The sequence below is a fragment of the Syngnathoides biaculeatus genome, chromosome 15 (genome assembly GCF_019802595.1).
Source record: "Syngnathoides biaculeatus isolate LvHL_M chromosome 15, ASM1980259v1, whole genome shotgun sequence".
Taxonomy (NCBI): Eukaryota; Metazoa; Chordata; class Actinopteri; order Syngnathiformes; family Syngnathidae; genus Syngnathoides; species Syngnathoides biaculeatus.
In genome coordinates this window covers 20972441-20983257 of record NC_084654.1, presented here as the reverse complement: position 1 = coordinate 20983257, position 10817 = coordinate 20972441, and the positions used below count along the sequence as shown (strand labels likewise).

The 10817-nt window shown below is 42.0% G+C and overlaps 1 protein-coding gene across 1 annotated transcript; it reads left to right on the top strand.

Annotated features, from left to right (window-relative positions):
- The first annotated feature begins 23 nt into the window (after positions 1-23).
- On the top strand, positions 24-9658 carry golga5 (golgin A5). Its single transcript, XM_061844911.1, has 13 exons — positions 24-217; positions 1072-1692; positions 2306-2512; positions 3909-4128; positions 4205-4328; positions 4424-4627; positions 5645-5815; positions 5941-6069; positions 6155-6253; positions 6982-7207; positions 7294-7393; positions 7471-7538; positions 9274-9658. Exons 2-13 carry the CDS (start codon positions 1080-1082, stop codon positions 9348-9350), a joined length of 2238 nt encoding a protein of 745 aa, XP_061700895.1. The 5' UTR covers positions 24-217; positions 1072-1079; the 3' UTR covers positions 9351-9658.
- The last annotated feature ends 1159 nt before the right edge of the window (positions 9659-10817 follow it).

Genomic DNA, 10817 nt, shown 5'->3' with positions numbered 1-10817 from the left:
TGCGGGGTCCTTCCATATCGCTTCCTGGTCCACGTCGAGAATATTGTTTTGTTTTGTTTTTTCCCCCCTTTCCCTCTCCTAATTTTGTTGTTATCAGCAATGACATTGATTTATTTGTCCCGATTCGACACTGCGCTCACTTGTTTGTCCGCTCAGCCTAAGAGATAGCTCGGCGGCCGAGGAGGAGGTTTTTGACGTTGGGACGTCGTTTTAAACGGTAAGCTGCAACTTCTGTAGCTTGAGCTGGACAGCTAAGCGTATAAACGTACAAGCGCCCGTGTCACTTTTATGGTCATTTTTTTACTGAAACTAATCGTTTAGGGGGATTAATCAACCAGCATTGAATGATATTTAAGAAAGATAGTCGCTTTTTAATTTTTTTTTAGCAATTTTCACGCCGCTGACGTCTATTATTGATCTAGCAGCATCATGCTAGCTGGGGTTGCAGACCCCATTTTGCCAAATCAAACTTCTCAAACGTATTGCACAAAGTACAAACTCATCATCTTGAGAACATGCAATTAGTTAAAAAGGAGCTGACATCATGACAGCAAGATTCAAACACAGTCCAAGCATCCATTTTTGTTGGAAATAGCCATATGAAAACGCAAGCGTCACAATTTGCGGCTAGACCTTCACCGATGGTCGAATCTCTCCCCCCCCCCCAATTGCTTAGAATTGACCTGCACAGTCTTGTATCTATCTCCAGAGCTTTTCTACCAGAATTTGCTGAGTCTCAACACCCTGGCAGCACATTCTCATGCACTTTCGCAAGTTCCCAAGTCTAGTCTTACAGGGCTGCGCCTGCAACGATTGAATATTTTTAGAATTTAGAGTATTGCTGATTCACCAACAGATTTGAATATTTGGTTGCAGTTGGTTTTGCATTGCCAAACACAATTAGGTGTACTCATGAGTTGCTGGCATAGCTATTCACCTTTTGGACCTGCCATTCTCACTTTCTACTGTAGTGTCTGTGACTTTGAGTAGGTTTTTGGAGAATCTAAGTTGTTAAAAAAAAAAAAAAATTGCATCTTCACTTTGTGATGTTTATCATGTCTTTCCCACCAGCACTCAAAATGTCCTGGTTTGCCGAGATTGCCGGCAAAGCCGAAAACTTTCTGAATCAAGTCGATCAGGGAGCTGCCACCGCCTTGAGCAAGAGTCAGGCCAAAGCGTCGTTCCTGGGTTCCTACTACGATGGAGATGGCGCGACGGTCCCGCCTGAATACGAGGCAGAGACCGGCGCTCCTTCTCACCATATTCCAAGCTTTATCTCCTCAGCGGCAGGCAACATCAAGAAGTCTGCACCTCCTCCTGTGCCCACTTCTGCGCACAAGCAAGCGTCGGGCAGAACTTCCAAGGCTCCCCCCTCCGCCTCTTCAACTTCCTCTTCTGGCTTCGTGAAGAGCAAAAAGAGCGCTCACGATGTGGACGACGATATGCTCTTTGACTTTTTGAACAGCTCGGATCCGCCAGTCAGTGCTCGCCGTGATCCCAGGAGGGATGCTAGCGTCAAAGTGGCGGTTGCAGAGGCTAAAAAGCTATCTTCGACTCCTCCTACCGCTGACTCGTCGCTCCCGTCCACTCCGCCCTTGACGGGCGGCATGTCCCGGGCGTCCAGCCTCGGCTCTCTGTCTACTCACAGCGTTAAACCGTCAGAGGAGAGCTCCATGAAAGATCAAACCCAAGGTATGACACACCATTTTTCAAAGTAATTAAATAAGGTGTGGAATACTTTTTTTTGTCAGAGCCAGGCAGCCCCACCCAATGTGGTACCCTAGGTGAGATTTTGTACGGCAACCTCTAAATTGGCTAATTACATACCCTTAAGAAATAAACTTTTGAATATGAAATACAATTTAAACCTTTTTCTGAGCCACTTATCCTCACAAGGGTCAGGGGAGTCCTAGGTGTATCCTAGCTAACATTGGGCAGAAGGCAGGGTACACCCCGAAGTGCTTGCAAGTTAATCGCAGGGCACATAGAGACAGACAGCAGTCATTTTCACAATCAAACCTTGGGTCAGAACTGTGAGGCCAAGACTCTAACCAGTTTAGCACCGTGCTGCCTCAATCAGAAATAATAATACTTAAAATTGACTAAAACTGATTAAAAAAAAAAACCCTCAAAATTATATCCCAAAAACATTGTATTGTAGTTATTTTTTATCAAAAAGAAAATGTTCCTAATATTTCAAATTTAAAAGAAAAAGTCATAAAACAACAAAATGTAAAATATATTTGAATAAAATACTGTCGCTGTCCAACAAAGACAGGGTAAATTCATTTGTTTGTCATCTCAGCCAGTCCAGACTCAGCTGAGACTTGCAACGCGGACTTGGCTGACCCTCAGGAGTCCAGCCGACCGGAGTCATGTGGTCCCCCGGAGGAGTCGCAGGCTCAGGTTCTGTCCAGCCTGCGTCTGGAGAACCAACTCCTGCGTAATGAGGTGGCCTCACTCAACCAGGAGATGGCCACGGTCATCCAGAGATCAAAGGACATGCAAGAAGGTAGGACTCGTTTTATTGGATGAATACAGTGGTACCTCGGTTTTCCAACGTCTCAGTTTTCGTACAAATCGGTTTCTGAACGAAAGTTTCAAGATCTTTTTAGATCTTGGAGGATGTCGAAAAGTTGCTTCTTATTTTCGTAAACGAGCAGCAGTTGGCTGATGAGGCTGAAGGCAGGAAGGATGTCTCATGCGCCGATATAAAAGCTATCTGCGCTAAATGGAATGACATCCATAATTTTGTCGAACTCCATCACCCTAACAAAGCAGAATGTTGCAGAGCACTGCAAAATTACGTTGTTTTGAGCCACTTCAGTAAGGTGCTCAAAAGACGGCAGAAACAGTCTACGTGAGATTCGTTCTTTGTGAAAAAGGGGCGAGTCACCCCCACCGAAGACATTTGAAATTGTTGTTTTGTATTGCTTTTTTCTTTTGTTCCATTAACCCTACTTCTAGTTGCAAGTTATTTTTTTTTACGTTACATACTTTCTGTGCAAAAAAACAATTTGTCCTCCTCCCCCTTCATTATTGCTTGTTTAAAGTTATTCTGCACTTTTGTTGATTAAAAAAAGGTTTACAAGGCTGGGGGCCGAGTCGCTTGCAGATACGGCAATGCACTCCCAGCCTCGCATACTCTACTACTAAAGCATACATTTTAAGGAAAAAATAAATATTTTGGGTAAATGATTTAATTATATAAAGTATTTAGGCTATACATGTATTTCTATTATGTAGTTTATTATCAGGAAAAACTAAAGAAATCGTTTTTAAAAAATAGTTTTTAGGCTTGGAACGCATTATTTCATTTTCCATTCATTGTAATGGGAAAACGCGCTTCGGTTTTCGAACGTTTCAGTCTTCAACCGGCCTTCTGGAACGGATTGTGTTCGAGAACCGAGGCACCACTGTACAAGTTTCCCAGGGAGTTTTTAAAATGTTTTATATATGTATGTGGGTTCTATAAACAAGCAGAGTGGAACCTGAGTACCAAAAGTTGTCAGTAAATTTAGTGACACCTCTCGAGAGTGTTTTTCAAAAACATGACTGGAAATGGATGAGGTGGATTGATTCATTGTCACGTAAATTTCTGTAGGAGCTCGTCGGATCGCATTTATCATTGCCAAAGACACAATAAAAAAAACGCCGGTCTCACAGTTACCACTGCTTTGAACAATGGGTTGAAAACAAACGGTGGCGCAACAACGTGCACTGACAATATACCAGTACTCACTTCTATTCATATATCCTTTATCCTCTGCGTAGAACAACTAATATCAGTGCCGTACTGATGATCAGGGAGAGGAGTTGATGCGTTATTACACCTACGAGAAGGTAAGCAATGGTGAATTTGGAAGAATAATTTTTTTTCAATCTGATCCCCGTTGTCACTCACGCAGAACTGAGCCAGGCCCGACTGCGCGCCGACAAACGCAACGCCGAGAATTCTCAGAGCGACCGCGCGCTGCGGGGCCTGCGCTCGCAGGTGGACGACCTGAACGAGGCCCTGTCCGCCAAGGACGGACAGCTCGCCGTGCTCAAGGTCCGACTGGATGAGGCCGACCAACTGCTGAGGAGCCGCAACGTGGCGCTAGAGGAGGCGCAGAAAGAAAAGTCCAGGTAGAATCTTCGTTTTTTTTTGCGAGGGGCATTTTTTTTTTTAAATGCATGTCAAGGACACCACTGTGCTCTTTAGGATCTTGGAGGACCACACAGAAGGTAGCAGCATGCACTCCCAAGCTCTGGAGAGCATGCACGAAAGGTTGCGAGAGGCCGAGAAGGCCGTCAGGAGGGAAGAGGACAACTTTCGACAAATGCAGGTGATGCATTGTTGTTCTCGTTTTTTTCACGACAATTGTGGATTAGTAGCCCAAAGGCTCATTTACCGACGGACCAATTTGATTTGTTGGCTTAGAGCGAATACGCCGGCCGCCAGTCGAGGCTGGAGTGCGAGCGGCAGAGCCTGGCCGAGGCGTTGAGTGTGGCGGAGAAACGTGCCTTTGAGGAGAAGCTCCGCGCGGACAACCTCCAGCAGCAGCTACGGAGCGCCAAGGCCGCCGCTGAGGCCGTCAAGGACGAGCTGCAGGACTACAAGAACAAGGCCTCGCGCATCCTGCAAGTAAGCAGGCGCTCGGTTCATTTGCTACGGGAGTTGTTCTCATCTGGTCAAAAGATACTTTTCATTGACGTCACGCCGACCACGTGTTTTTTGTTTACGACACCTTTCTGGACGGCAAGATCTTGTCTACATATCATGGCTAGGAAGTGAAATGTTATGTTAGGACCTGCGCTAATACCTGGTTCCAGCAACTGCCTTAGATGCAGTTGTTTTTCAGCAGGCACCTGCCTTGAGTGTCTAGTCACAACAGAGGTGTCTCTCAGCAGACTCAACGGTCTTGGCTGTCTAGTCACATCAGTTTGATCCCGTTTTGAGACTTGTCCGCCAACGACAGCTTTCTAACATTGCCTATATAATCTTTGTTCTGCTTTCACACACACACACTCCGTGTCGAACTACAGCCTTTGCCTTTGTCACAGAGCGCTCTGTTCATTAAACTTCGAAGTGTTTGTCACATTTCACGCCTCTGGAGTCCAGTTATTGACCGAATCTGGAATTGGACGAACATGCGGAAGGATCCCAAAAGGACCTCCTTCCAAGAGAAGCGATAAGTGTATACTGTAATGTTTTAGCTACGGGTTATCGTTTTGATCTTTTATCTTGAAAGTCCTTTGACAAACGAACGCTGTAACCAGAGGCGATTGAGGCACCTGTGCTGGAGTGAGGATTAAAGAAAACCTGGAAAGCAAAGTTTCACTGCAGGTTCTAGTTGGCATATTGATAGCCCAAAGACATCCGTAAAAATATGTAACAAGTGTGGAGGATACCACAGTAAATTAGCTGAATGCTTTTTCTGTCCGTTCTTACAACCATAAGCCACACAATGAAATACCTTGATGAAAAGGTCGTAAGCAAGCCAATATTCACAAAAAGATCAGTAAAAAACCCGAGTTGTCCGGTAGGCGTCGTGAACGAAAGTCAGGTGACACATGACGTCACGTGACAAGTATCTATCGGGCAACAGTTGCGAGCCACTGGTTTATTGGATGTGTGTGTCTAATCTCAATCGATCTCAAGTCCAAAGAGAAGCTGATCAGCAGCCTGAAGGAGGGATCCGGTTTGGACACGCTGGACGGCAGCGGCGCGGCGGCTCTGGAGATGGAGGAGCTGCGGCACGAGAAGGAGCTGCAGAGGGAGGAGATCCAGAAGCTGCAGGGCCAAGTGCACTCGCTCCGAACTGAATTACAAGTGAGAGAAAATGAGAAAGAAAAGTTACATCTCATGTTTGGATAGTTGTGACCAAAGTGGAAGTAGTTTACAAAAGCAGTCTCAAGTCTCGGATGGAGAACTCGACGTATGACTTGGACCCGTAGGATTCGGAGACCCAGTCCCTCGCCGAGGCGGAAACATGGCGGCAGCAGACGGCGCAGTTCGAGGAACAGCAGGCGGCGCTGAACCGCGTCAAACTGGAGCTGGAAGCCGAAGTGGAGCGGCACAAGCAGGTGGGAAAAGGGGGTCGATCGCGTCGCGTCGTCTCAAATTGGACCCTGAGCGGTTTTTGTCAAACCCTCGGTGTTTTTCCCTCAGGAGTTGCAGTATGTGGAGGAAGAGCAGAACCGCGCCAAAAGCGCCCTGCAGAGCCGAGTCAAAGACAGAGAAGATGAAATTCAGAAACTCAGGAATCAGGTTGGTCAGACCACATTGCAATTTTCGGGTATTTTTTTTTCCCCTCTAACAAAGAGGTCTCATAAGGTATCCCTATCTTCTCATTTATTATTCATTTCAAATTATTATTTATATTCTCGTTGATTTAAAACTGTTTTTGCTTTTTTTTTGGGGGGGGGGATTATTCACAAAATATCTTAAAATGCCTTTTTTATGGTTTTTTTTTTACTTTTTTTTCCTAGGATTGATTTAAAATATTTGTCTTTTTTTCAAATTTATTTCAATTGTTAATTTGTTGTATTTATAATTGATGCAAATTTGTTTGTATATTTTTACTATATAACTAGAATGTTGTGGCGACCCCTAACAGGACAAGCCGAAATAAACTTTTTTTTTTTTTTATTTGAAAAATTTAAATGTCTTCATGTTCTAGTTCATCTCATCATTCATTGAAATTCATATTATATAGATTTTTTTTTTTGCTCATTTCAAATTATACTTATAATTTGTATGTGTAATTTTGCAGTAGTCAACTGCAAAAAAATTATTTATTTGATAATTAATTTTATTCGTTGTATATTTTTTTAAGTCTGTGAGGAAAATGTCTTTTGACATTTCTTTTATATTTTCATTTTCGTTATTTTGTTTTTGTTCCTTGTCGTAACGTAAACAAATAAATCGTAACGGCGTACCCGACTGCAGTTTCATACCCGTGTGCATGCTGCATGACACTTATTGTTTTCCTCCAGTTGACCAACAAAACGCTGAGCAGCAGCAGCCAAACGGAGTTGGAGAACCGCCTGCACCAGCTGACCGAGACGCTGATCCAGAAGCAGACCGTGCTGGAGGCGCTGGGCACGGAGAAAACCTCGCTCGTCTTCCAGCTGGAGCGACTGGAGCAGCAGCTGAAGAGCACCCAGGGGGGACCGAGCACGGGAGGACCCGCCATCAACATGAGCGGCGTGGAGGGGCTGGGTAACCTCCTGCGCGCGCCACTTTCGACAACCAATATTGGAGTTATCATATTCCATTTTTTTGGTTTTTTGGTTTTCAACTTTCAGGGGCCAGACACAGGAACATTCCAGTGCTTTTCAGTAATGAAGAGAGTCCTGGTATGTACGGGAAAGTGCAAAAGGCAGCCAGCACCATTGACCGCTTCAGGTAAACGGGCGCTGCACTTTGCTTTGTCACCGGTTGCCCGGTATCATTAAATATAGCTTTGCTTTCTCTCGTTTCAGCATCAGACTGGGGATCTTCTTGAGACGCTATCCCATGGCCAGGGTTTTTGTCATTTTGTACATGGCAAGTATTTGTTTAAAACGGCCAGGCAGGGGCTGGGATGATTAACCCGTTGCAAAAGTTTAGAAAAATATTGTGGGGAAACAAAAAAATTATCTATCTATCTATCTAGCTATCGCGCTCTCACTTTATCGATCTTGCTAGCTATTATCTATCTAGCTATCTCTCTCACTTTATCGCTCTATTATCTAGCTAGCTATTTTCTATCTATCTCGCTATCATCTATCTATCTAGCTATCTCTCTCTCACTTTATCTATCTATCTATCTATCTATCTATCTATCTATCTATCTATCTATCTATCTATCTCTCTCGCTAGGTAGCTATTGTCTAGCTATCTAGCTATCGCGCTCTCACTTTATCGAAAAATTCATTATCTTGCTAGCTATTATCTATCTAGCTATCTCTCTCACTTTATCGCTCTATCTATTATCTAGCTAGCTATTATCTATCTAGCTATCTCGCTATCATCTATCTAGCTATCTCTCTCTCACTTTATCTATCTATCTATCTATCTATCGCTCTCTCTGTCTCTCTCTCTCTTTCTCTCTATCTATCTATCTCACTATTGCGCTCTGTCTATCTATCTATCTATCTATCTCTCTCGCTAGGTAGCTATTGTCTAGCTATCTAGCTATCGCGCTCTCACTTTATCGAAAAATTCATTATCTTGCTAGCTATTATCTATCTAGCTATCTCTCTCACTTTATCGCTCTATCTATTATCTAGCTAGCTATTATCTATCTAGCTATCTCGCTATCATCTATCTAGCTATCTCTCTCTCACTTTATCTATCTATCTATCTATCTATATATCTATCTATCTATCTATCTATCTATCTATCTCTCTCTCTCTCTTTCTCTCTATCTATCTATCGCTCTCTCTGTCTCTCTCTCTCTCTCTTTCTCTCTATCTATCTATCTCTATCTATCTATCTATCTATCTATCTATCTATCTATCTATCTATCTATCTATCTATCTATCTATCTATCTATCTATCTATCTATCTATCTATCTATATATCTATCTATCTCACTATTGCTCTCTCAGTCTATCTATATCTCGCTATCTCTCTCTAGCTGGCTAGGTAGCTATTATCTATCAATCTAATCTAATTTTAATATAGTAATATATATATCTAATCTATTATCTTGTAAGATAGCGAGCTTCTATCTATTTTGATCGCCTCTTTTTTACAGTACATTATTTTAATTATAAAGGTAAAAATTTTGCAAAAGATATGTATGTGTCTTGTCTTAGGAGTTTAAATTGTTCTGTTTGGGGAAAAAAAACTGTAATGTACATTGTAATATTAGTTCAATAGAATGTAAAATATTACAGTGCTCGTGAATTATTCTGACTCCTTGTTGTAGTGTAGCAGTACATTATATGCATATGATAGAAATGAAGAAGTCCCAAATGCAGTTATAATAATTTTCTTTGCAGAATAGAAAGAATGCGAGTATTGTTACTTTGTATACATGTTGCGGCACCTTTTGTGATTAAATAGCTTTAGCTGAAGAAAAGGATTATAAGTACTTTTGTGATGCTCGTTCCCTTTACCAGCTTATGCGCACTGAAAACGTGCAGCGGGTCACATCGACCCGTAAGCACATTTTCGCGTAGCAAAGAAATGTAAATGTAAACGAAGGAGTGTGAAGAATCTTGGGTTAAAGATGTGGTTTCTGCACCTTAACCTGTTAAGATTTGTCGTTGTTTTTTTTTTTTTTTTTTTCCAGGCAGTACTGCATCTGTGGGTGATGATTGTGCTCCTGACCTACTCTCCCGAAATGCACCACGCCCGGCCTGATGGAAGCTAGGTGAAACTGTCACTTCCTGCGGACCTGCAGGGGTTTTGGGTTCTGATTTTTTTTTTTTTTTTTTTTTCCCGTTTGTTTTGCACATACGGGCACTTGCTGATTGATTCATTCTCCCAATACCCAACTGACAACGGCATTATGTTTTATACAAAACGGCCGCGTGCTAGTCGATTCCTGTCTCATGAACGGTAAATGGGATCAAGGCTAAGTCGTCGCGCTTCTTCCGACGCTGCTTTCAAAGTCTTTCGCGGTTGTATTTATCGATGTAAAAAGATTATTTTAATAAATGACTTAAAGATGAAAGAGTTGTATTTATGTTCATTCGGTGCCGAAGGTATGTATTTGTCTGATTATAGATCATGCAATTTGAAAGGATTTTGTCATTTCTTTTATTAACCCATTCGTGGGCAGCGTCCCATTTTTGGGACATCATGATTTTCACGCATTATATCCTTCAGTATATCAAAATATTTAAGTGTTTTATTCTGATTCTGGGTTTTGGGATGATCTACTAAGAAAACCCAAGTACCCTCTCGCGGGCATTGGGACGAGATTATAAATGAGTAAAGTTATCATATAACTTAACCATAAATGAAAAAGAAGTATTTCCTTGATTGTGGCCTGTTAGGAGATTTTTTTTTTTTTTTTATCAATAGGGCAAAAAGTTCCCACCCTTCATGGGTTAATGATCCAGTATTTGTGAGGATTTGGTGATCTGAAAATGTTCACACATCGATGTGAATTGCTGCATTCAACCATTAAAAAAAAAAAAAAAAAAAAATCCAATGCTTTGTATGATTGGAACATCTCTGAAATTTGCTACACATGGATTTTTGACTTTTTCTTTTGCCTCACATTGTAATATCAAAAAGAGGAGTTTGTGTTAATTTGAGATGAATTAGGGGAGGGGTGATGTTTTGATATAATAAGAAATACAATATTTGCAAAAAAAAAAGGAAGGGTAAAAATACGTAATCGATTGTATTCCATTATTTTGACATTTCTTTCATAAATCCCATGAAGAGTTTGCATGTTCTGCCCACGTTTGTGTGGGATTTCCACGAGGAAGTCCTGCTTTCTCCCATTTTACTAAACAGCTTCACTCAATACTCAATTTCAACATGTCAATATGAGGGTGAATGTTTGTTTTGTTTGTCTGTGTGCTGCACACTGTCCGAAGTGTATCCTGCCCCTTGGCTGAAAATCAGCCGATAGAGACTTTAACTCACCAGGGGCCCTACTGAAGACAAATCACAAGTGTTGTATTATATTTCATACATGGTCGTCACCATGCATAAACGCGTCATATAAAGTCTTGCAACCGGATTCGCTTCCTTCACCCACGTCACCATTTCTACAATAATTCGTAAACATTCATTAAATGATTTTTAGCGTCATTTTGCAACTTAAAAATAAAACCGCGATAAAATCGTACGCCACTTGGCTACTATAACGAGATAATTGACA

Bases quoted from the DNA above. Each gene is read 5' to 3' on its own strand.
- golga5 (XM_061844911.1), top strand. From the start codon at position 1,080: ATGTCCTGGTTTGCCGAGATTGCCGGCAAAGCCGAAAACTTTCTGAAT. The intron at 6,070-6,154 runs GTGGGAAAAGGG...TTTTTCCCTCAG, and splicing joins AAGTGGAGCGGCACAAGCAG to GAGTTGCAGTATGTGGAGGA. The intron at 6,254-6,981 runs GTTGGTCAGACC...GTTTTCCTCCAG, and splicing joins TTCAGAAACTCAGGAATCAG to TTGACCAACAAAACGCTGAG.